The sequence below is a fragment of the Mercenaria mercenaria genome, chromosome 8, assembly GCF_021730395.1.
Source record: "Mercenaria mercenaria strain notata chromosome 8, MADL_Memer_1, whole genome shotgun sequence".
Classification (NCBI taxonomy): domain Eukaryota; kingdom Metazoa; phylum Mollusca; class Bivalvia; order Venerida; family Veneridae; genus Mercenaria; species Mercenaria mercenaria.
The window spans coordinates 29922032-29948735 of NC_069368.1; the positions used below are offsets into that span (position 1 = coordinate 29922032).

At 34.5% G+C, this 26704-nt stretch overlaps 2 protein-coding genes across 4 annotated transcripts; one reads left to right on the forward strand and one right to left on the reverse strand.

The window, feature by feature from the left end:
• Positions 1–7256: 7256 nt before the first annotated feature.
• Positions 7257–19010, forward strand: LOC123556242 (uncharacterized). Of its 3 annotated transcripts, none has more exons than XM_053549643.1 (7): positions 7257–7385; positions 8850–9020; positions 9310–9482; positions 9893–10028; positions 14142–14293; positions 14995–15263; positions 16064–17840. In XM_053549643.1, the coding sequence occupies exons 1-7, from the start codon at positions 7272–7274 to the stop codon at positions 16798–16800; spliced, it is 1752 nt and encodes a 583-aa protein (XP_053405618.1). In that variant the 5' UTR covers positions 7257–7271; the 3' UTR covers positions 16801–17840. The 3 variants fall into 3 exon arrangements, with proteins under 3 accessions (XP_053405618.1, XP_053405619.1, XP_053405617.1); XM_053549644.1 differs by having other exon boundaries at positions 7303–7430; positions 16064–17839; XM_053549642.1 differs by lacking the exon at positions 7257–7385 and adding an exon at positions 7460–8529 and having other exon boundaries at positions 16064–19010.
• LOC123556243 (putative ATP-dependent DNA helicase Q1) lies at positions 13005–19907 on the reverse strand. Its single transcript, XM_053549645.1, has 2 exons — positions 19332–19907; positions 13005–14111 (listed from the first exon to the last, which is right to left on the reverse strand). The coding sequence occupies exons 1-2, from the start codon at positions 19871–19873 to the stop codon at positions 13304–13306; spliced, it is 1350 nt and encodes a 449-aa protein (XP_053405620.1). The 5' UTR covers positions 19874–19907; the 3' UTR covers positions 13005–13303.
• Between the last annotated feature and the right edge of the window lie 6797 nt (positions 19908–26704).

A 26704-nucleotide genomic window follows, 5' to 3' on the forward strand; every position in this document is an offset into this window, starting at 1 on the left:
AATATAGATAGAGGGGGGAGGAGGAGGGGTAAGAGGTAGAAATGGGGTTGGGGGAGGGGGTTGAAGGGGAAAGTAGAACAAGGATGAATATACAAAGGGAATGCTACGTTCCTTAATCAGAGTTACACTACAACGTAAACCACAGTAGCGCAGACATTCATGTACCAAAGACAAACACACACACAACTAACTAACACTTTAGGACACAGCCCAAGACACATAGACGCACAAGCACACAAACGCACACATATAAGCAGGAAAAAAAACAACAATCGGGAACCGCCTTAGGATTCCGGCAGCCAAAATGAAGGTGGATACGATAACTTACTCATAGCAAAGGGAAAGGGGATGCCAAAACAAGGGAGCGCTATTGCAAGGGGAAAGGATGGGGCGATAGGGGGAGTGAGAGATAGTGAAAACTATCGCCGTTTTTCAATTATTACCGATTACGGTTTCCGCATTGACGCAACGCTGATATACGCGCGTGGATACAAAAATAGTGATAGTAGTTCATTGATGTATGAATAGTTCGGCTAAACCAATCAAATAACTTAAATTATCATACATGTGTGGAATTATATGCTTATGAAATAGTCTGCTCAAATGGTTTAAAATGTATTTTCTCAATTCTTATACGCAAAGGTTCAAATATTACTATTGTTAACAACCCTGATATAGCTAAAACATTACAGATGACGAATGATTGCGAATGCGTGTTGATCCCGATTTATACCGTATAAAAATCAAAAGAAGAAATAAAAATAAAAAAAGAATCACAAAAAGTGTACATACGGTTAAAACGTTTATAACAAATATATCGTTCCTTTGTTTAAAATTTAATTGGCCGCTATTATATACCGGAAACGCGTGTCAAAAGCTAAAAGAAGCGTACACATTCAGACAGTTTACTGTAAAAGCACATTTTTTGCTGGAAATGCACAGGCGTAAAATATTTTGGTGAAACAAGTGATATTTCATATAAGTTAACGCAACTGAGAACAGTACAGGATATTACAAGCCTTAGAAATATCGGTGCACTGCAACACAAGTGCATGCTCTGTTGCAATGAAAATAAAGTTTCTGTATTAAGACTGTTAACTAAATTTTGAGGGTATTCGCGACCAAATCAGTATAGGAGTTTAGACAAATTCGTCATCCATTTACGGCCATGATTATAAGAGAGTTATACTCATAAGGCTGTCCTGGTCTTTCGTTTTTTCCTTAGCGGAAAATCAAACATATCTCCGTTTAGCTTACCCTATACTCTTTCCAACGACACCTTTTACATTAAAATGCACACATGCGTTCGCGTGCCACATCATGTTAGATATAGCAAATTAGCCCTGGTAACGTTTTCTAAATAGAAGAGATTGGTGTTTACATATGCATTTGCATTCAATTAGTTTTTTTTATTACATTTATCGAATTTTTCACGAATAACTAACTACTGTGTAATATAAAACAATAATTCAATCGGTTTCCCTAGCTCCTTAAAGGTACACAAGAGTAAAATACGTTGGTGAAGCAAGTGATATTTTATATAAGCAAGGCTCAACGCATGTGAGAACAACACACGATATTACAAGCCCTAGTTATATCGGTGCACTGCAACACAAGTGTTTGAAGTCCTATTACAATGAAAATAACGCTTCTGTATTAAGACTCTTAACTAAACCTTGAGGGCATTGAGGAATATCGTGGATTTGAAATTTTGTGTATGTAACTTAAATATTCGAGAAATTGTAAAAGATGGTATCATTTTTAATTGGAATTATACTTATGGTGAATATTTACTCGAGGATTAATTTTGGCGAGATATAGGGCCTTGCAAAATAGTGGAAACTAAATTAGAATTACACTGTTGCTGGGGTATTTCATATATCACCTATACTGACACGTAAATTAGCATTAAATAATTATGTCCAAATACAAAAACAAGAAAATGAGTATCTAAAATTGGAAAAAGTCTTTTGTGTTAATTTAAAAAGCAAGATCAACTAAAGAATTTTATTTTGGATTATACGGTCCATTCAATGTTATTGTATAATTACAGTTTTCTTCCGGAGTCAATGCAGGGGGAGAGAACTGTAACTCATAAGAAATCTGCATCTAGTCAATAATTGGTCATGTTCTTTGGAACCATAGAGACGATTCCATTTTACTATTGAATTCCGTTTAAGATGATGCTAGGAGGCGCGAACTGTTCACATTTCATTGCCTCTCATGAACTGTCTTAGTCAAACCTGTACAGGACCTGTTATTACTTTGCTTGATTGCACTCTATGCTACCAAAGGAAGCTTTCGCACATTTTATTACTTTATGCTTCCACGAGATCTTACCAAGCTGCTATGTTTATACAGTAATAATAAGCTTTACCAAAATACTCTATTTATGTCCGGGTCAAAATACAGTCTAAAAGCCACCGTTGTATTTATGTCTTTGTTATAATAAGCTTTCCAAGCTGATGTATTTATGTCTAGATTATTATAAGCTAACTAAACTGCCGTTATCATGACCGGATCTTCAAAAGCCAAACCACACCTCAGCTTTATTTATATCCAGGTCATAACAAGCTTACCAAGGTGCGATATTTTTGCCTGTGTCATAATAAGCTAACCAAGCTGCTGTGTTTACTTTAGGGTCTTAATAACCTTACCAAGTTTCTGTATTTATGAAAATGTCATGGTAAGCTTACCAAGTCGCCACTGTATTTATGTCCGGGTCATAATAAGCTAACCAGGCTACTGTATTTATGCAAAGGTCACGATAAGACTACAAAGTCGCCGCTGTTTCTAAGTCCGGGTCATAATAAGCCTTCCATTTTTTAAATTTTGGTCACAATAAGCTTACCAAACCGCTGTATTTATGTTAAAGTCATGAAAATTCTGTATATATGTCCGGGATTACGTTGATGTTATGTTTATGTCTCGGCCATAATAAGCTTATACTATTTCATCCTAAATACTAGTGTTCTAGGTTTAGAACATTTCCGTTATGATAAACATGTTAGATCACGTATCATAGATAAACACCACATCAAGAGCTGTTGAAGGAAAGCAACGTTCATTTATCAAAGTCTGTCGAAAACATCGCCAAAACTTAAAGACACATCTGACAGTTTTCTATATGTATATGGGCAACAATTTCCCTACAGACAGAATTTCTTTAAACTATTTTTACTGACAGAGAATCAAGTTTAAAACGGAAATATGTATTAAAAATCACAGGTACCGGTGCTTGATCTTAAATTATCTGCCCTTGAAAATCAGAAAATAATAAAAAATCCAATTTTCTAGGGCAGATAATTCAAGATTTAGGCAAGGGAACTGTGCATTTAAATTTCTGGCTTAGTCATCATTTGCATTCAGTATACAAAGTTTAAAGAAATTCGGTCCATGGAAAAGACCAGGACTTTGAGGTATCATTTTGTCATGTTCATAGTCAAGGAAATTTATCACAGTGTACGTATATATTGACATGGGGCAAAATGTTCTTATGGACAGAATTTCTTCTTTAAACTGTGTTTCAAAAAACAAAAATATATAATAAAGCAAATCATAGGTACCCAGCCTTGGTCATGCATTGTCTGCCTTTGAAAGTATTAAAATACTGCAAAAATCTATTTTAAAGGGCAGATAATTCAAGATCAGGCAACGGCACCTATGACTTTTAATACATATTTCCGCTTTAAACTTGATTCTCAGTCAGTACACAAAGTTTAAAGAAATTCTGTCTGTAGGAAAATGTTTACCTATATAAATATAGAAACGATCAGATGTGTCTTTAAAATAAAATTCAAAATAGAGTCATGGAACCTATGCATTGCATGCCAGATAATCACAGTGAACAGGTGTGTGAAGTTTCAATCCACTCAAACTAGTAGTTATTGAGATGCCAGCTTGCACACTTAGTTGTTCCAGCTCACATACTTAAACTGAACCAAATATTGCTCAGTCGGAAAAGGGGAAGCAGTTTATAAGAAAGTAAAATAGAAATTTGAAACTTATGAACATGTCAGATTATCACAGTGAAGCTCAAACCATTTCAATTAGTAGTTATTGCCATATCACCTTACATACAAAATTTAACCGATTCTGGGTGGCGGCGCCGATGAATGTTTGAGTGCAACAGCTTTGAATATTCATCGAAAAGATAAGAAAAAATGAAAATCTTGTGTTCAATTCATGCTTTTTAACATTATTGATGGAATACTAAACGTTTTCTCCTATGTTACAGGTTAACATGTAATAACCTGGCTATTGGACAAATTTTCTCTCTGAAGATATGTGTACAATTGAAAGCGCTTGCAGTGAAGAATTAAAATAATTGAAAAAAAACACAGAAGTCTACTGCTGTTAATTCCTTGCAAATTGAACTTATATATATATATATATAATATATTATAATTTTATGTATAGATACGAATTTTATATTTACATCGAGAAATATGTACAAGTTCTGTAGCGGAATATTGAGCTCCTAAGATCTCGCAGAACTCGTTCATATTTATCGGTACATCAAAGAGGGCGTGCATGATGATTTCAGACAGCATATATCATATATAACAGTTCTTCCCAGTGGAGGAGATAAAGCATTCAGACTGACACAAAAATTATTCTTTTTTCTATCTTACCCGGGGGACAAATAAAATTTCAAAACTTATTTTAGATATGTATATAGCATAGGGGCCGTATTCATTAAGTATAAGTAGAAGAAATTGATTATTTACTTAAGTATTACTTAGGTAAGAAATTAATTTTACTTAAGTATATTTGTTATTCATAAAACAACTTAATAAGTAATTCTTGGCTTTTATTGTGGACGAAAACATTAAAAAAACAAACATTATTTTCAGACAGATACAACATTCACAATTATGTTTAAAGTGCTTATATCTGAAAAACAACACTTTAATCCTACTCACGACGCCATTTTGTTTTCTGACTTAAGTCATTTCTTACGTATCTTGAGTTTAAGTTGTTTTATGAATAGGACTTAAGTTTTTTACTTAGACTTAAGCTGAAATCACCACAAACTTAAGTAAAATCTTCAACTTAAGTCAAAACTTATACTTAAGATGCTTTATAAATACGGCCCCAGAAATATTATTTACATTGGACGCCTAGAAGTAAATTTCAATTTCGGAGACTCAGTTTCGAGGTTTTACACTCAAACTATCTAGCACGCAACCAGTATTTGAATGTGTATTCAGAAGAAAAAAATGAAAATATATAATTCAAAAAAATATGAGTAGATTCTTATCAAATATTTACCTCGATAGTCTTAAAAAATAGTAAATTTAATTTTCTTTATCAATTTAAAGTAAAGTGTCTCATTGATCTATTATGAGTTCACGAAGCCATACTATAAATGCAGATTTAAATAAAGGCCGACTGTATTCTTGCATATAAAAAAAACAATCAAAAAGAAGGCGAAAGTCCTCAAAATGTGAAAAGAGTTAAAGAGTGATAAACCCTTATCATTCCGGACACGATTGATTCTGCCTTTGCGACCAGTGTAGAACTTGATCAAGATCTGCACTGGTCGCCATTCAGTCTGTACCTTTTTGGTAAGCACCCCTTTTAACAGTTAATGGTACTGTCCAAATTGAAAGATTGACAAGTTCATTATAGAAAAATAGTAGGGTGAGGGTTAAGATCCAATAGGAGCAGCGGCGTTCTAAGAACACTTCACCTTTGAAATATTCAGTCCGCAATGAACTTTTAGTTGAGTACATAACGAAACTCTTACTTCAAAATGTGACACACAGTCTAGAACAATATACTTTAAAGTATAATAAGACAAAGCATTTAATGTCAAGGCAATACCATTGATTCATTTAGGATTTATGTTGTTTGTAAAACACAATTCTTTCTTTTTTTAAGGTTCCAAGGTATCAACAATAAAAAGACAGTCATGCAAGCCCGCGTTTATCAAGCTTTTCAATACAGGTCTTGGTACCACTGGAATTTCCGTGTATGGTGAATGGGCTAGCGTTTCTTTATGCTCGCAACATTGCCGCAACAAGAAAATACAAAATCTTACTATTTGTTTAACAGAATCAATAAAACCCATTTCAGGGGATACAAAACCGTGCAAGACTGATATAAAGGTCTGTATATCTTCATATACGTGGATTTTAATTACAATACTTTTATGGTCGAAGTAATGTACAAGAACAGGTTGCTTATCATAAAACCAGTAAAAAATGAAGACTCCATATAGATATCATAGACAAACCCTTCGTGATGGGTGATTCATCCGATCTAACAAAACTTTCTGATATTTTGCTTCTGTTATCCAACCATCCAATGTGAGAACGATCGGAGGTACCAGTCAATATCTGACAATCTGTTCCAAAAGGAAGGCAAGATACCGTTCGGATTTACACTTCAATTATTCTGCATTCAATCCACCCCGTGGGACCAATAATTCTTCAAAATTTGATCTTCATAATGTCCCGGAATAATGTTTTGATATGACGCCAAGAAAAATTTCAAATTTTGAAAAATGTTTCACTGGACTAAAAAACATTATCCTTGTATGTAACATATATAAAAACAGCATACAAAGAGAAAAAAAAATGAAAGAAATGGTAGACGTAGCGAGTATCAAGCTAGACATTTATTCCATGCTTTCGACAGTATTGTTTAGGTGTTTGAAAAGTGTTCATTCAATTATCATTTTGAAAATTTAGAAAATTATTTAACATAATTCCGATGAGTATTTTGATATGTAAAACATTGTCAAGATACAACGTACAGATTAGAAAACAGTAAACCCTTTGGAAAGACCCGCCGACCTCCGCCACACTCCTACGAACACCCTTCAACAAAGGCTTATTAGTATATCAATTCTCCTGCTGACCATTATCTGAGTTTAATTGTCTCTTGCAGAGCAATCGTATCTGAAACAACCTCAGTTTTCCCTTAAGTGTTGCAAGTACTACAGGGCCGTCGCCAGATTCGAAAAAGTGGTCCGACCTTCGGCACTCACAGGGTGAAGGAGATGGGTGACACGAGAGAGGGATTCCCGCCCCCATCCCCTCACCCCCATACACACACCCTCTCTCTCTAACTCTCTCATGGGGGATTTGGGGGGTCTCCCCCCGCCTCCGCCCTCACCCCACCCCCTCCAGGCCCCCGAGAAAATTTTAAGATTTGGGATGCCAGATAGTAACTATCAGTGATACAAGAGTATCATCATTGTGTACACTACGGTAGCGCTTTCATACTGTCGCACTGACCTGTGTACTTTCGCTCGGGGCATTATGGGTAAGAACTATTTTCAACATGGAGTCGTAAACACGGAAGTGAAAGTCTGCTTTTCATTTTTAGATAAATATGACATCATTGTTGCTTCCAGAGTATTATTAATGATGAATGTAAGTTAACTTCAGTTGCATTAATCGATTTACACATGAAAACTGGTATCTTTTAGATTGTTTACAAAAGATAACCTTTCCATACGTCATGACTGTGTTACTCGGTTGGGCAGTTCAATGGCGGTCAGCAATTTTCATTTAAGTATATAAATATATGATCAAATTGAGAGCAATGGAAACTTCATCCATCAGTACCCCAGTAAAAACATTGAAATGTTGCTGGACTTGCAATAAAAATCCCACTGGGCATGTCCGAAGTTCAAGGAATGTTGCAATGCGTTCTGTATATAAATCCATGCTCGAGATATTTAATGTCCCATTAGGAAACATTGAGAATGTACACATTTGTGATAAGTGTTTACACATAATGCAAAAAGTTTTATCTATGCGTGATGAATTGGTAAAGAATGTAGATTTGTCCAAAGAACATGAAAGAATAAAACGTATAATAACTCATTCTGTATCACCAGCTGTGAAAAAACTGAAGGATCTCACAAATAAAAGTATTACTGGTACTGGTGTAAAGTCACGCAGGAAGCAGCTTTTTTCAAATGATAAAAATTTCCAAAGTCCTGTGCAAGTGCAAGAATACAGTCAAAGTTCTTCAGTGCCAGCAGAACTAAGTGATCATAGTTATATTACAGCAAACCGGGACTTGGCTGTTAGTGAAATCTATAAAGAACATAAAGCAAAATTGGTCAAAGTCAATGAAATTACTCTACATGATAAAGAGCACCAGCTGTTAAAGAATTTTTTAGACAATTCAAATATCCATGGCATGATTTTAGTGTTACTTAAAGTACCTGCTGTGAAAGAGAGAATATGGCAGATGATTATTTGCGATGTATCATCAGAATTGGATCTTCTAAGTGGCACAAAAGAGCCAAGTATACTTAGATCCAAAGTAACAGAGGTAGAGGCAGATAAGTTTTTCCCAAGCATTCTTAAGGAAATGCATGAGAGGTGTCCCCATACATTGGATTTTCTACTTGTTTTAAGCTGTCCTCTCCATTTAAACATGTCTTTTGACAGCCGGGTAATTACTGCATTGTATTCAATGGCAATGTACTGTAGGAACAACCATCTGGCTGCCTTACAAAAAATTGTTGCAGCAGCATGTGTCAGATACAACTCTGGAAATGGGGTTTGTTCATTTTGTTATTATATACTGCTATAAGAGTGGTTCTAAGTCACCCTATATGTAATGAATAATGGTTATATATACCATTCACTACTGTTTTATGCTTATAAAGAAATTTATTTGAATACGTATAAATACAATCCGTTTTTGAAGTAACATATGATGACTTTGCATCTGTGTAATTTTATTTATGCCAGCAGATTATGTGTTTTGTATGTGTATAGTAGTATGCTATATGTGGCTCCCATGAACAAAAAGGAATAGAAATAACCAATTAATTTTTTGATAACCATAATTTTATGTTTTGTTGTGCTGTTTTTCAGTTACTTCATCTTCTGAACACACTTGGAATTTGCATTCCTGAAAAATCCAAACTGCCCATGCTTGAGCAGATAGGACAAGTTAATGGCAAGGAGGTGGTGAATGCTTTGAAAAATGGTGCATCACTCAAAATAACAGTGGACAACATAGATGGCAGAATAAAGGCTTATCAGGTTCTTTGAAAAGTTGATCCTACATTAGGAAAAATAACCATTACATTCTGAAACAAATTTTTTGTAATACTAGTATCTGTTTGTTTCCAACTTTCATAAGATATTACAGCTAGATGTACCTTTCATTTAATAAGTTAAGCAAACTTTTGTAACTATCTTATCAGTCTTGTAAGTATAATAGGGCAATATTTGTGAAATTTTAGGGGGGGGGGGGGTGGAAATTGAATTATGTCCTCTATAGGCATGTTATGTTACATACTTTTAATTAAAATATAATTTACATGTACAGGTTCGAATTGGAAGTGGCAACAGAGACTTCCATTATACTCACTGGTCAGTGATTATCGACCGACTATTACCTATAGATCTGCCAGATTTAAATCAGGAGCCAAAAGTATTGACAGTTAATGGACCAGATCCCAGTAAATTTTATTTGAACACAGAGGAGCACAAAGCACTCAGGTTCAAAGACTTCATTATTAGTTTGTTTAATATGAAACAAATAGTTTAGGAGTTTGTAAAGGTATTTTGTCTCTTTGTTTTGGGTTCTTATTTCAGTAGATATGTACCCTTCCTTGACATATGTGAATGGGCAAGGAAATGAAATATTGCAGGTGTTTTACTGACTTCTGTTAAATTTAGTTTATACTAATTTGTTTTAGCTTGTTTGTGATGAAAGCTTCAAGATTATTAGAACCGCTTTGGAGTCCGCTTCCTGGAAAAACCAGTACTTGTGTCATATGAGAAGTCGTAGTCGTGACCCCAGTGGGGCTGGAACCCATGACCTCTGGATTGAACGGCCGACACCTTATCCACTTGACCACCACTCCCCTGTTAAATTTGATTATTAGTTTTGTGTTTCATAATTTCAGGGACACTTTCACATGGCTTATTGAGAGGATACTTGTAGAAGAATTTCCTGCTTTTTCATCTCTAACTGTTCCAGCAGTTCTAGATCACAAATACAGAGACATTGTCGACAGACCAAGTCAAGTTTTTCCTATGTTTGTAAGTAAAGCTTGTAGTAATTAAATTCAGTACCAGATGAATATGTCATAACATGGTTTTTGTCTGTAGTTAAACCAGTCTGCAAAATATTACAAGCTGCTGAATGGACTCAGTATTTGCAGTACAGCTTTGGACTCTTGTCACTATAGATGTGTTATGGTTTTCATCCTAAAGTCATCTTTAAGTAATTGTACTTAAATGTTAGGACACCATGTACACAGGCATGATATTAAATTACCTTCTTTCAGTCACTCTAACTTAAGGTAGTTCCGCACCTTTGATAAAAAACCATAAGTGATGGCATAACATCATTTTTCTGGAAAACATAGAATAAAGCCTGAATACCGCATACAGAAATGAAGATCATTTTATGAAATAAAGACAACCTGTGAGTAAATGTAAAATGGGACTGTATGATATTAAAAAATGTAACATATTATTCAAAATTATATTTCAAAGATTACTTTAATCATGGTCAAATATCTAAAAAAAATAGCAGAGGGGCCTATACCTTATTTACCACAATATTGGCCATATATTGCTTACAGGTGTGAGAAGTTTCATTTTCATTGTAGAAAACATATATTCGCGAAAATATTATGAAATTTATGATTTTCCAATATAACCCCATTTAGTATGAAAAATTCCATGCGTCCAAAATTTTAATCAGTCTAGCAAAAAATGAATCACATGACCCTATCCTCTTTATTTGCTGATTTTTTTTGTGTAAAGTTTTGAAAATTTAATCAAATTCTACATTTGTAGAAATAAATTCAATCCAAATGTGCAGAGCTAACTTAACATCTGAAATGAGTCATGTTAAATGTTATAATCACTTCATTATTACTCATCATAAAGAAGTTTCTTTCTCATTTTATCTGATTATTGTATATGCATATTGAAACCATAGCATAAATTTATAATTTAGGTTATAATGAAAGACCCAAAGTCTCTACCAAACTGTGTCCAGATAATGGACACTATGTTGGGGACTTTACAGTCATTCTATGCTTGTGCTGGGAAAGGTATAAGAATGTTCATGCTGCTGTTTCTTCCTTTTTTAGTCCCCTGCTGGTTGAAAACCAGTTCCGGGAAATACAGGAATGCACATTTTCATTCATCCTGATTCCTCAGTTTTGTTCAGGGTCCATAACTCTGTCATTCATGAAGGGATTTTTTTATAACTTTGCACATACATTCCCTATCATAAGACAATGTGTCATGAGCAAAACCCTGGACCCCTGGCTCAAAGGTTAAGGTCACAACTGGAGGTCAAAGATCAACATGGCTTTTTTCACTTCCCAAAACTGTGTAATGAATGAAGAGATTTTAGTGTTACTTGGCATAAATGTTTCATATGATGAGATGATGTGTCATGTGTAACACCCAGATCCCAAACTGTATAGTCAAGGTAACATTTGGAGATCAAAGGTCAATAAGATTTTTTTCCTGCCCGGTCTATAACTTTCTCATGGAAATCTGGATTTAGATATCTGTGGTAGAACATGCATGTTACATCCAATTTTTAGGAGTACTTTGACCTATCACTACCTTGTAAAGAGATTTGTGTGGACTTAAGTTATACAGACTTCTTCAAAGGAATACTTTACCTACTATAGATAACAGTAGAGAAAATAAGGTGCCTTTCAGTAGGGAACATTGTATTGTGCAGCAATACTTCATTCACTTTTTAGCTTGACTTTTCGAAGAATAAGTAGAGCTATTGTACTCGCCCCGGCGTTGGCGTTGGCGTCGCTGTTGGTTAAAGTTTTTGATAAAATAGATATATCTGTTACTTATTTAATAAAGTCAAATATCTCTGTTACTATCAAAGCTATTGACTTGAAACTTAAAATAGTTATTTACCATCAAAGTCTATACCAGGAGAAACAATCCCCATAACTCTGATTTGAATTTTGACTGAATTATATCCCTTTCAAACTTAGAATTTTTTGTTAAAAATTTTGATAAAGTCAAATATCTCTGTTACTATTGAAGCTTTTGACTTGAAACTCAAAATATTATTTACTATCAAAGTCTACACCAGGAGACACAATTCCCATAACTCTGATTTGACAGAGTTATGTCCCTTTTTAACTTGGATATTTTTTTACTGACAAAGCTCTAATTCAGAGTCAAGCACCGAGAAAAGTCGAGCGCGCTGTCTTACAGACAGCTCTTGTTTATTTAAAGCATTGTTATTCCATGTTACCGTGTTTTGCATTTGTTTTATTTTCGTGCATGGAAAATATGTTTATGTTTCACATTTAAAAATCAACATTGTTATCAATTTATGTTTTTATTTTGGAACATTTGGATTTGTATAACTGTCTGGACACATGAAAGTAAAGGCCAGAGAAATAATTGACAATGTCAGGTCTGGCTTGAAGACCATAAGAAACATATTATTATTATGACACATCATATATATCGCCAGTCCATACTTTGTGCTTTTAGCTAGTTGATGGTTAAACACTCAGTTTTGTCGAGCTAAACTCAAAACTTGAATATGGAAAGTCATTTCTGGTGTCATATACTAAAATAGGTAATGAATGACTTGTCATGAATAACTTGCCTATATTTCAATAATGATGGCCTTTAGATCTCACACAGTAGTTCTCACTGTTAACTGTTAAATGATTGAACAATAAATGTTAATGTTAAGAATACATAAAGTTCACAGACTGATGTACAAGTTCCAAGACATGTTTACAATTTCAGCAATTTACATAGATATTGATAATCTTAGTTTTAGGAAGATAGGTTTATTAGATTATTTTAGAAGCATGGCTATGTAAATATATGATGCAGTATTGTTCTGAATATTATAGTGGCTTATTTGGGACATGTTGATATTGGGCAAAGGAGGCATGCAAGTACAAACAGAGTAAAATGTCTTACATAAAACTGCTTGCAAACCAAGCATAAAGGAATGTCTTAAATTAGCTACATATGTCATTAAAATAGAACTACACATTAAAATGTAAAACTATGATATGTTTTATCATTCAGATCAATTTAATTTGTAGCTGAGGAATTTGAAAACAGTCTTAGTATACCACTCGGTGGTGACCAGCTGACACGGGTGACGTTTGATTCTGCTCGCCAACTTAGAGCTGGAACACACACAAGAACCGAAAGGCTAGAGCAGTTCACGCCAGTGGTTGAAGAAATGTTCCATGTACAACAGGACCTTCTTGAGGTAGATATACACATTGTTATACTACACAGCTAAATAAATACAGATGCGCATACTGCTTGTGTTGTGGAAAAAACTATAAGGTGTCACAAAAGTCACAACAAGAAGAGCGATCAACCATTTCACTGGGCATGTGTCCAAAATGTTCCAGCATCATTTCTCTCATGCATTTTGAGTTATTTTTACAATAATGTATTATGCTGTTTTCAATTCCTGGACGATTCTTTCTGATATCAGTGTTGTTGTAATATAAAGTGGCAGAACTTGGTTTTCCATCTCTCCCAGCACGGCCAGTTTCCTGAAAATACTTTTCAATTGAAGTAGGTGACTTGTAATGAATCACATTTCTTACGTGGGGAGAGTTTAAACCCATGCCTAGGGCAACAGTTGCAAAAACAACTCTTATTACAGACTGTTCTTTACATAGTTCAGAGACTATAAACTTCTTCATTTTTTCAGTATATGTTTGATGATACTGGGCAAATAACCGGTTTTCAGGAATTGCCTCCCCCATGTACTGCTTGTCTCCCATTTTCTTCTCAAAGAATGTATATGCATAACTGATTGTACTTGTGTCAGTGTAGATCAGTGTCAGAGGATAATTTTGTCTCATATCTATGAGTGAATCAACCATTGGTGCTAAAATTTCATCAAGATGATCCTGTGTTTCAGCTGAAGGTGGTCGAAAAATTTTACTATACTTGATATTCACCCTGTCTGGATTTCTAGATATAACATTTGGGCTTTTCATCTGAAGGCTTTTTGCAATCTTTGACTGTGCTTCTGCAGAGGCAGTTGCTGTGAAGACCATCACCGGTATTTCAGGAAATCTAGCCAATAGGTTGGTTCCAATTATAGTGAAGTCTGTCCGGAAATCTTTACCCCTGAAAGAAAAAAAGTTTTTTCCATTACAGAAAATTATTAAGAAGTTCTACAGCACAGAAAGTTCAAGAGAAGTTGGATCCCTTGCGCATTACAGGGCAGTTCTTCATCGTACAAATGTGAATGGACAGGTTAAGTCGGGTGGATATGAAGCTCACAAAGACTTCGTTTTCACAGTTGCAAGGTATGAATATGGTATGAACAATGGATGCAAGGTATAAAGTACAAGTCAGTACATTTTAATGCCATTTTTCAACAATATTTCAGTTATGTAACAGGGGAAAATTACCTTAACCAGTATTCCTGGAGTCTGTACCGGTACAAACCTGTTCTCCACAAGTAACTGCCAACTTCCAAACATGAATCAGATGAGAAGGACGAATGATTTTAGACACAGTGTCTTTTATTAAACCGTCCAAGAGAAAATATGCCTCGCCCAGGGCTCGATCTTACGAACCCGCGATACATAGGTTTGTGCTGTCTATTCTGAGTTAAGCAGGCAGGCCGGCAGTACAAGCAGAAGCAATTGTTAAAAATTGTCCAGTTGTTAACTGTATCATATGAATCTATAATTCTTAAGCTGTAAGTAAAACAAAGCCAAGCCATTGGATATGTGTGTACTTTTTACCAGTAAAATAAATGCAGTCTTCTCAGTTGGATCCAATAGAAATTGAAAAGAAAGTCATACACTGCAATTTCAGCCCAAATAAGTCAAATAAATGGAAAACCGTTAAAGCTATACTTTATTGAATATTTTCAATGTTTTTTAACAGTATAACCACTGCTAAAATATACCGTAAAACATCTTTCTTCAAAGACAGCTTTTTGCTTTAAATTGAATTTTATATTAAATAAAAATCTACTGAGCAACTATCTTTTTTTAAGGGCCATGGTGGTTGAGCTGGCCTTAGAAACATTTGGAGCCGACACCAAAGCAGACATGGAGCAAAATGTACCACAGCGCATAAAATTCTGGTCACAAAAAAAGAAACAAAAGTGGTTAGATGACAAAGTTAAGTCCATTGTGGATTTAGTGTTCAGGGAAATCAAACCGAGAAAAGATGTCAGAATTTTCATAAATCACAGAGGAACAACATATGCTGCGAATATTCCTGCTTCACATGTTGGACAGACAGTCAGCATACCAATAAATGGTAATACTTGCCTTTAATACTTATTTTGATGCCAACCCCAATCAATGAGACCAAAGAAAGGAAATCAAGTTTTCTTGTATACATTGCTCATTGTGTACACTACGGTAGCGCTTTTCTGCAACTACTATGGTTATGTCCTACTCGACCTGGCTTCAGCATTTTTTTGTGCCCCATCCAATGATAAAGTTTTAAAGAACTTTATCTTTGTTATTCCTTGGTGGATTTGCTTCAAACTTTAAAAGATATTCCTCATCATCACCCACGTCATATGGCATAAGGGCTATAAGTCTTATTCCAATATTTCTTGAATTATCATCTATTTTACTTAGAATTTCAGGTTAAAGTTTTGGTGCACTTTCATTTTATATCATTTATTACTTAATGGATTTGATTCAAACTTGAAATAGTTGATCCACAACACCACCCATATCTTATGACACAAATTCAGAAACTTTGCCTATAATGTTTACATGCAAATTTACTAGTATGCTAATTTTGATGCATTTTCACTATATCTCTCTTATTTCAGAAGCTAATTGATTAGGACTTTAAGTTATTGTTCATCATCATTGCCTTCATCATTTTACACAAGGACTGTCACTGTATTTTATGTGTTGTCTTCCTTTTAACTTAAAATATCAGGTTATAGTTTTTATGCACTTTATCTGTGTTATTACCAAACATTTTTAAGTAATTCCATGTTTTTCATTTATATTTTTTCTCTTAAGGGACATTTCTTGTAGAATGAATTGGAATAATTATATTTGTTCTTGTAAACTGAACTTGTTGTTTCTCTTAAGGTGAAACACTACAAATTGAAGTGCCATTGCCAGTTGATGGACCCTTGGACCCACAAGAGGATGATGTATACAAATACAGCCTCAGTTTCTTAAGAGTTGCCTTGGACTTCATGTTGTTGTACCATGTCATCAAGTCTGGAGACATAGACACACTAACATTGCTCCTTAAAAGGTTTATAGCACTGTTTGTGGCACTTACCTCTTACAAATCAAAATATGCCATTGAGTGTATTAACACTTTGACAAAAACTGAATTTGTTTTATCGGAATACGAAAGCATACGTGTAAAGCTAGGACTGCTGGTGAATAGCAAAGGCAAGCCTGCTGGTAACAAACCAGCAGACATGCAGCAGGAGAACAATATTAAACTTGTAAAAAATGTAATCAGAGGATTAGGTGCAGGTAAAACTGATAAAGCCATGGAAAGGTCTTCGAAAGCAGGACCTGCTGTTAGCCAGCTGGTAAATGGTCTTGACAAAAGTGTTCACAGCAAACTGAAAGACAGACACTCTAAAAAGTCTCTAGAAGATGACATGACTGTGCTGCATGATAGAATGAGGGTTCTAAGACCTTTCCAGGTGCATGCAGACAGACTACTACCTTCATTTCATGCTGTGTCATCAAATGTTGTTAGTGTTATCAATAAGGTAAAATTAGACGACTTTATAAAAAGACACAGTTCACGAGCAATATCTAAAATTTATCTTGAACAGGAGGAAGAAAATGTTGATGATTAATCAGGCATACAGAAAAATATGATGAACACCCTAAAATCTAAGTTGCTTTAAGCTCAACTATTCAAAGTAGAGCTATTGCACATACCTATGTGTCGGTGTCTACATTTGCATTGGCGTCCATATTTGGTTAAGCATTAGTATGTAAGCTGGTATCTCAGTAACAACTAATGGGAACGGATTGAAACTTCATACACTTATTCACTGTAAGTATGATAATCCGACTTACAATGCACTGGTTCCATAACTCTGTTCTTTTTTTTTTTACAAAATTATGCCCACTTTTCGACTAAGAATTTGGTGAAGGTTGTACATGTAAGCTGGTGAATGGGAATGGATTGAAACTTCACACAATTGTCCATTCTCATGAGCTGATATGCATTTACCGGTCCCATAACCTTATTTTACAAAATTATGCCCCTTTTTCAACTTTAATATTCATTCAGTTGACAAGGCTGTTGAATAGTAGAGTGCTGCTGTCCACCGACAGCTCTTGTTTTCAGTGTTCCTTAGTGAATTGTGGTTTGTTTTCCAGACTGGCTTATTTCCAGTTTATGCTACATGTTACCTTTTTGTTGATAACTTTAAAATGCATCCATCTTGAAATAAAAAAAATAAATTATATTGTTGTGTTTCAGATGCATACATATATGATGTTTTATGACATTTCAGAACATTGTAATTTTTCAATGTAACTTCATTCCAAATAAAATTGTTAATTTCAAATATTGTAGTCATTCTACAGATAAACTTTCTGCCAAGTTGAAACACAAGCCGCTTTCAGTTTAACTTTTACTATTTTCTCTGCATAAAATAGTTGTTTATTTCTAAGCTGGGTGTGGAAAAAAATGTATAATGAAAAAAGTACTGGTGATATTAGTATTTGTAGAAATGAAATGAGCCACACCATGAGAAAACTAACAAGTTGGCTTGGAACCAGCATGAATCCAGACCAGTAATCATAACTGAAACCTGATAAATTATAGCATAATATGTTTTAACAATTCAATTACATGTACCAAGTAAAAGAATAAGACATAACTACCATTTTGCAAATATTTGAGCCACGCCATGAGAAAATCAACATAGTGGCTTTGTGACCAGCATGGATCCAGATCAGTCTGCGCATCCACACAGTCTGGTCAGGATTCATACTTTTCGCTGTCGAAGCCTATTGCAATTATAGAAACCGTCGGCGATCAGCATGGATCCTTACCTGACAGTGTGGATGTGCAGATTGGTCTGGATCCATGCTGGTCGCAAAGCAGCTATGCTGATTTTCTCATGGCGCGTCTCAAATATTTGCAAAGTGGTAGTTATGTCTTATTCTTTTACTTGGTACATGTAATTGAATTGTTAAAACATATTGTGTTATAATTTATCAGCTTTCAGTTACAATGGCACAGTTGTTTTTGTAATTTAATAGATCTATGCAAGACAAATGTAGATATGGTACTAGTATGCCTTTTTCTTGTATTTTGTGTGTACTCAAATTGATGCATAGTTTGTTTCTTAAACATAATGCTGGAAGCAAGTGATATTAAGCTCGACTATTCGAAGAATAGGGGAGCTATCCTACTCGTCCTGGCGTCGGCGTGAACGTCACACAAATGTTAAAGTTTGCGTACCACCCCAAATATTTTCAAAATTACTGAGATATTGCTATGATATTTTGCATACTTGTTTACCATCATGACCCCAGTCTGTAAAAGGAGGAGGCAACTCTATCAAGCATTTTGACTGAATATGGCCCCTTTTTGACTTTGAAAGTCCATTGAGGTATTGCTTTGATATTTTGCATACTTCTTTACCATCATGACCCCAGTCTGTAAAAAGGAGGAGGCAACTCTATCAAGCATTTTGACTGAATTATGGCCCCTTTTCGATTTAGACTATGCTTACTGTAATGTTAAGGTTTTACTCATTGCTTATATTATACTATCAAGCACTGGGAATAGTCGAGCACGCTGTCCACTCACAGCTCTTGTTTATTCCTCTAGGTTGCATTCTTCACTTCAAAATGATCTTTTTGATATTTTATTGATTACTAAGAAGTTTTAATTGTATTGTATTGACGTTTTGTGTGTTTTGATTTAGTGTATTCGTTTCACGTTTTAACCATTTCAGTAATATTGTAAATGAATAAAAAGATTGGATTTAATGTATGAATATAATTATATACCATGTATATGTAAAAAATAAAAATGGAATTTACAAAACTCATGATTATTATTTTGAAATCTGATATAATGTCCATGATTAATACTAACAGCAAGTCTTTACAGCACTTATGGTTAGCAGTAACAAAGAAATTACTTTCTCTTTGGTAAATTTGTCAGTGGTGCTCTGCATGGCAAGCACTAAGACTACCAGACCTGTAGCAAAGAGTTGTGTAAATTTAGAGAAACAGTTTGATTATTTGAACACTTGGAACACTGAAGATAGGTACTCAAACATTTCACAGGAAAAAGATAGTATTTCAAATACTGCAGTCATTGTACTATATCATACATCAGAATATGATAAAAGTTTACCATTCAAGTATCATGTGCGCCTCATCTACAGCCACACAAGAAAGTGTATTGTCCAGCTCAAACTTCCTGAGAAGTTGTTCTCCTGCTTTGGTGCTTAAAAGTGCCTCTGGGTGCGCATAAATAAGTGAATATCCTCCCTTTGACACATTCTCTATGGGGACATCTATTAGTAAATTGCAGTCTCTCTCATCATCATCACCGTCATCATCATCATCGTCTTGGTCACTATCTGTTGTCTGTGCTGTTGAACAGGTATAATCTACAGCACAGGCACTTATGCCCAGTTTCTGGAGAGATAATATCTGGTCTTGCATAATGCTGTTCAATGGAGTCAATATCAGACATACAGACTTCTCCAACCCATACTTTGACATTAAAACATGGGGTGCCAGCTGGTAGATCAGACTTTTTCCGTAGCCTGTTGGCAAAATAGCCATACAGTCTTCCTTTTTCAATACATGACATAAACACTCTATTTGTGCATCCTTCAGTTTAAAGCCGAATTTCTCCGACGTCGATGTTATGATCTGTAAGTCATCCATGTTGCATTACAGTATAGGAAAGTGAAAGTAGATTTTCCTTTTTGTCAAAAAATAATTCTGTCAGAGAACGATAAAGGTATAAAAAGTTTAAGTAATCACAATTACGCACATTTCTTGTAATAACATGCAAAAAATAAGTAGATTCTGAAAATTTACCGTCCTCCGCGGGACTATGTTTTAGTGTATGTACAATTATCCAAAATCGGCTAGTTATCAGTTCCTAGTATAGAGGTTAGACGGAATGTGTGACGTCACGCTCTATGTATAGAATGGAGTATCATGGGTAATTATAAAGCCAAGTGGTCTAAATAAAACCAAATTTCAGAAAATGTTAGGACCCTATTTAAAGTTCTATTATTGGACTTATATTTTCGCAACAAGAACATTAAGTATGTTGTTTAGAATTAGAAAACAACAGATATTTTTTTATCAATTATTGCTGATTTCTACACTTATCAAATGTAAGACATATATTTGGTGGGCTTAAATAATATATATGCAATATTTGTATAATAATGTTTAAGTCCCAAGAAAATAATATGCAATCTTTATGTTTCATTTGACATCCTATACGGTGCAGTTATTGGCAGCACATAATTTGACTGACGATGATTTGTTTCATGTTGTCCCGTGTTTTAATTCTATTTATTTGATGATTATACTTTTGAATGTATACTAGACCCAATCTTCTTATTTGAAAATATGAACCGTGCCATGAGAAAACCAACATAGTGGCTTTGCGACCAGCATGGATTCAGACTAGCCTGAGCATCCGCGCAGTCTGGTCTGAATCCATGCTGTTCGCTTTCAAAGTCTATTGCAATTAGGGAAACCGTTAGCGAACAGCATGGATCCTGACCAGACTGCGCGGATGGTCATGGCACGGCTCAATTATGAATAATCGCTACTTATACTTTATGTAAAGATTAAATAAACAAGTTTCTTTCTGTGTACTAACAACACTATGGTGAAGGTTTAAAATAGCTTATTACACGTATTGCTGAACAAAGTAAAAATGTGTTATGTCACTAAAACACTGGAAGTAGTTTTAACAAACGACCTTTTATAACTAATGTTGCTTTAAATACACAATTAAATTACACATTTAGTTAATTTGCATATTTTCTACATTTAATGCAAATATCTAAAGATAAAATATAAAAGTTTAAGATGGGCATTGGATATTTTAGTTTTCTATAACAGTTCCTATGTCTAGTTCTGCTAGGGAAGCAACCAGTTCATGAACTCACTCATTCTAGTTTGTTACTTAATAATTACATATAATCTAACAAACATCCGAAATATCCGATGAAGTAAATTTGATATCGGTCGTCATGAGGAACCTCTGTGGCTGAGCGTTATTTCATTGACTTTGAAACACTTGATCCTGACCGCTGTGGGTTCAAAACCTCGCTTTCGGTAAAATTTCATTTCAAACAGTGGATAGATAGCTATAATTGCTATCTAGATATAAATTATACTTCTAAGTGAATGTCAAGCCTTTAATAACGCTCGAAGAGTTCTTAAAATCAGTCCACTCTGAAAAGGAGATGACAGTTTTGAAATTCAAGAATCATTTAATGTGCTTATGTCATCATTTTCATTCTGCTTAATTAAGTTTGTAGCATATCCTTTTGATAATACAATTGATGAATGTCTAATGTTTTACTTTAAGATGTTATGTTTGAGAAGTCCTTTCTTTAAGTTTAGAAAAAGTAGAGAAACCATTTTACAAAATAATGGAATAACAGTCCAAAATTATCAACTATTTCGTAATGTCATGTGGTAAAATGGCTGCCAGTTTGAATAAATATTTAAGTGCTCATAACTTTCTCATTTTTATGTCGTTTTTCATGCACATTCTTTCACTTACTTAAAAAATATAAGAAGACTTAACAGAAGGAATTAATATCAGAACAAAGCTACCTGTGTCTTTAAGAAACATTAACTTGATAATGAATAAACCACAGCCGTTCGTTAAACAAAATGGGAGGTAATACTGGCAATATATGTAATGCAAGTGATTTTTTCGCGGTATTTTTTTCAGTTTTAGAGAAAATAATAGTGAAACTTTAGGCAAAGAACTTAGAACGCACTTTTTAAAAGATCGTGTCTCAAAGCTCTTTCAATCATTAAATGTATTATCTTATTGGAATACTAATCAACATTCACTTAAAATAAGGTCGGCATTAAATCTCCCCTATTGAGTGTACGCACGCATTGAATGTACACTATTAAACCTATGTTAAACCTTAGCCTAACATTTAGTCAGTATAGTGTACACTCAATACGTGCGTACATCCAATAGGGGCGATTTATTGTTTAACCTTAAAAAAATGTTTAGGTGTCCGAAAACCAGACCTAGAGCTCAATCATGCGTTGAGCTGCTTGGTTACCGATTAAGTATTGTGTTGAAAATAAGCGCATTTAAGGATAAATCAACAACTGTCAAACTGGCTAAAAGCTTTGTTTAAAGTTGTAACATTTTGTGCAGTAGTATTGTAAATGCATGAACAGGAATAAATATAACAGTTCTTCGATTATCGTGCTGAAGTGCAACCCCTTTACAGATCTCTACTTCTGACATTGCAACTAGATATCCTATTTTATGCAACATAATACATGCTTTATATATTTGTAAACCACGCGTTCTGTATATGATTTGATGATGTTCGTTTTCATGTATAAAAATGTCTAACTAAACGTTAAAAGCATGATCCTGGAATGGCGACAATCATCTTGCAATGCACGACAGATATCATTTCTCTGTGAATAGTTCTTGTCACAAATCAAACAGAACTGGTCACGTACAACATCATTAGGTATTTTCTATGACTCAATTATATAATATATTTCAAATCCTATCCCCGAAGGATGTTTGTGCTTTTTAATCTAAGAATTGGAGAAGTAAATGAAATCAATATTTATTGAAATCTACTGAGAAAACGCAAAATATATATACTTGTCAAATGCTAAAGAAAAGAAACAGAATAAAAGCCATACACTTCTTCAATTTTTATAAATGTTTCTTGTTCTCAATCGCATGCTGTTCACAAAGGTTACATTTTATAGTCTGGTTGTGTCTGGTACTGTTGTATTCTTCTGCATCATTTCGATTAAAGTCCGTAAAGCTTTCAAGAATCGATTATAACTTTCTAAGTCTATAGACATGTTTCTTTATCTGACTTTAATTAGATCTGTTTAGAGCCATGGAATCAATTGTTCTCGCCAAAAGTTGTGAGGTCCAGAACATTTGCGATTGCATTTCAACGCCAAGTTGCGGTTTAAAGTTCCCATTATGTTAAAAACAGATTCAACAGCTATCAAAAAAGATTGTTTCTATATTCACACGGCTATAAGACACGTATTCATTTACTGCACATGAACTTTTACGGTTAGAGCCATGGAGGGAGATAATAAAGACAATGAAATCCGATGATGCTGTTCCGGGAAGGATGGTTTTGTTTGTCACTTACAGGTCCCATTAGGTAGCATTAATGACCTGTGAAGCACTCAATTTCTACAATCATTTAAATGCGCATTTTTATGGTGACTGATTTGAATGGTGGCTGATCTGTGCCATTTCGTTCGGTCGCAGCGACACAATGACAAACGTCTTTATCACCCCTCCCCCGCCGAACGTCGCCCCGCCAAACGTCACCCGGCCAAATTTTGCCCCGCAAAACGTTGTCCCGCCGAATGTCCCCATTTATTCAGTCAGTGCTGTGCAAAGCCCGGGCCCTAAAGTCAGGACGTTAAACATTCATTTAGTAGATTATTATGTTTATACTAGAGAAATCACTCGGCGTTATATAACTGTTACTGGACTCATTTGGAATTGAATGCGGGTGCAAAACGTACCTATTTGAGTAATTGTTTAATTCCGACCTCACGACGAATACACCTCCTTCGTCCGTCCAAACTGATTTGATGACTATCTGTGAATTAAATTTCACACATATACTACCTTTTGCGGAAAATAAAACAACTCTGTATAAAACGTGTGTTTATCCTTGAGACACGGTTAACAATGAAACAATTTGTATCCGCTTGGGATGATTTAATACCATCTAAACTAATTAGCAACTGATTTGTGCATTATATTAGAAATATCACAGCATGTGCGTCAATATAAACAATCAGAATTCAAATCAATTAAAAATAACATGAGACAGCCGATAGTAGCTCTATTCGAATAGCAAAATGTGAAACATTCATTCAACTTTACGGAAATATAAGAAAGAATAAGACTAAGTTTGAGTGGAAAACATGATTGTTTTTTAAAAAAATGTTAAATATCAATAGTTTGGGATTAGTATTTTGAGCATGTACGGCCAATTAAGCAACCATTCTTCTAGACATATTATCACACGACTGAGCGTTTGCGCTATCGTGAAAAATACCAGGTTTGTTTTTGAATTTATCTTTACTTTGCTTGTTCCCTTAATAAAACAAGTCCAGCTAGTTTCAATTAAGAGAACCACAATACCGGTACGACCACCTACTAGTACATTAGATATTTTAATCTTTAAAGTTTACTACTTTTTAATCTGGCATTTTTGTCTGCAGTAAATACTTTGTGCTGTTGCAAACTAGAAATCGAATATTCTGTGAAATGCAAATAGACGCAGAACGCACTCAATAACCCTTTCAGGAAAATATTATTTATATGCAGATGTATTCATACTGTGTGCTTTTGCACTTGATTTCATCGATAACTAGTTAGTAAAAAGGTAAGGATTGGGCAAATGAGTTCACTCCAGTCAATTTATAACAGAGCAATACCAACAGCAATACATTTATTTGTATAATTCTATTTAAGTGTATCTAAAATCAACTGTATATACTGTGGGCGGCTGTGGAATGGTGCATTTCCATGTTGAATGAAATGTCGCTTTAAGTTTCTTAATCGTTAGCACATTCAAGTGTTCACAAAAAATGCCGAAATATTTTGAGCACATTAATTCCTGTTGCAATTTGTTGTTCTCTTATTGCGAGTTGCCGCTAAATTATGATTCAAATTTTTCATCCAGCATTTATTAGTGCTTTCATATATCATTTTAAAATAATAACCAATACATAGATTTTGAGCTTATTCACGTGAAACATACCAAACGAGGTTTCAGACCAAGAGCGGTAACTACTATATGTAATGATAAATGGACCTGATGCTGCTCATAGACTTTGACAACGACATTAATATTTATATCAAAAATATATTCAACAAAAATGCATTTGAATGTTTAGCAGAATTACTGTTCTACTTTTTATTTTAAACATGTTTTTCTCGGCATCTTATTTTATCATAGCTAACGTCCTCAAAAAGAAATCTCGGACTATTTATTATCTAACCTTTAGCCTGCTGGCGGCAAGTTGTTCTGCCTTTGCGACCAGCGCATACCAAGATCAGCTTGCGCATCCGTGCAGTCTAATCATGGTCTGCACTTTTCGCTATTCAGTCCGTAAATTGTCAGAGAACTCCCCTTTGAATAATAAATGATACTGCCCAAACTGAATGATGGACCAGTCCATTTTAGAAATTTAGCAGGCAAAATGTTAATTTCAGCAGCTCAGTCTCGGATAAACCACATTACTTCTTATTGCCTGCCCTGGCTATTATAGGTACTTAAAATAAATTAAGACAAAAAGAATCTAAGAATCTTAAAATTAAATATATACTTTACTGTTTGATATCATAACAACGAGTAAACTATGAAAGATATTTTACAAGCGGCGTATGTACTACAAATCATCATATGCCTCTATGTTGATGATAATTTGACCATCTGTTAATGCTTTAGTGCAATTTTCAAGAGAAAAAAAAAGAAAATATGAACTGCTTCTGTGTTGTGACTGCGGCGATGCCTTAAGAAAAGAATATTTAGTATACATTAAACGGCTTCCAAGATCATAGAGGATTATAATGTTACAACACCGAGTGGGTGTTTTAATATATTTTAATATTGTTAACCTCAGTTGTATGCTATTTTACGGTTGAAAATAACAAATTTCAAACATATACACCGTCATTAATGTTAGAAAATTGTACCATTCGCATGTTTCCTATGACAAGATTAAAACCTGGCATTTGACGACGACAACGAAACAATTTGCAACCATATGAGATTCAATACCGTCTAAGGTAATTAGCAACTGATTCATGCATAACTAATATCTCAGCATGTTCTTCTATATAAACCAGCATCCGAAATACAAATCAATTAGAAAACACCCCCAGTGTGTCGATAATATTTAGATACTAGAATGACATGCATTTATCTAACTATTGTGTAATACAAGGAAACTAAGAAATAGCTTGCGTTTTTTTTAAAGAGAAATATATTATTTTAAATATCGATGAAAACGTTAAAATCAACCAGAGCTTAAACCATATGATTCTCTGTACTTTTTTTCAATGTTTTAAGGGAAAATTGATGTTATAATATCAATGTTTATAATTTTCGCCGCCAGAGCAACCATCATGTGAGACATGTCCCCATACCCATGAACGTTGAGTGTGCTGTCATGAAGTAACTAAAGGACTACGATTAAGCATCAACCGTCAGTATTAACTATATAAAATTTATTTGTAAAATTACGTGGCATATTTCTGCTACGAGGCTAGGTAGCTATCGCAATACTTAAGAAAAGTTATCTTAATAAAGCGAGGATTTTGTTGAAAGTTTCCTGGAAATATTATAATGATAATTTACATTAGTATCTCGCTATTGTTTGCGTAAGTGCCCACAGATCCCATTTATTAGCTAGATAGCTATCTCAATACTGTCAGTAATTATCTTGATATTTCGAACTATTTAAAACGATTTTCTG

Coding starts and splice junctions, on each gene's coding strand:
- LOC123556243 (XM_053549645.1), bottom strand. CDS start 19,873: ATGGATGACTTACAGATCATAACATCGACGTCGGAGAAATTCGGCTTT. Junction 14,112..19,331: donor GCGCACATGATACTTGAATG/GTAAACTTTTAT, acceptor TTTTTCTTTCAG/GGGTAAAGATTTCCGGACAG.
- LOC123556242 (XM_053549642.1), top strand. CDS start 7,540: ATGATCAAATTGAGAGCAATGGAAACTTCATCCATCAGTACCCCAGTA. Junction 9,483..9,892: donor GAGGAGCACAAAGCACTCAG/GTTCAAAGACTT, acceptor TCATAATTTCAG/GGACACTTTCACATGGCTTA. Junction 10,029..14,141: donor GTCAAGTTTTTCCTATGTTT/GTAAGTAAAGCT, acceptor TTTCCATTACAG/AAAATTATTAAGAAGTTCTA.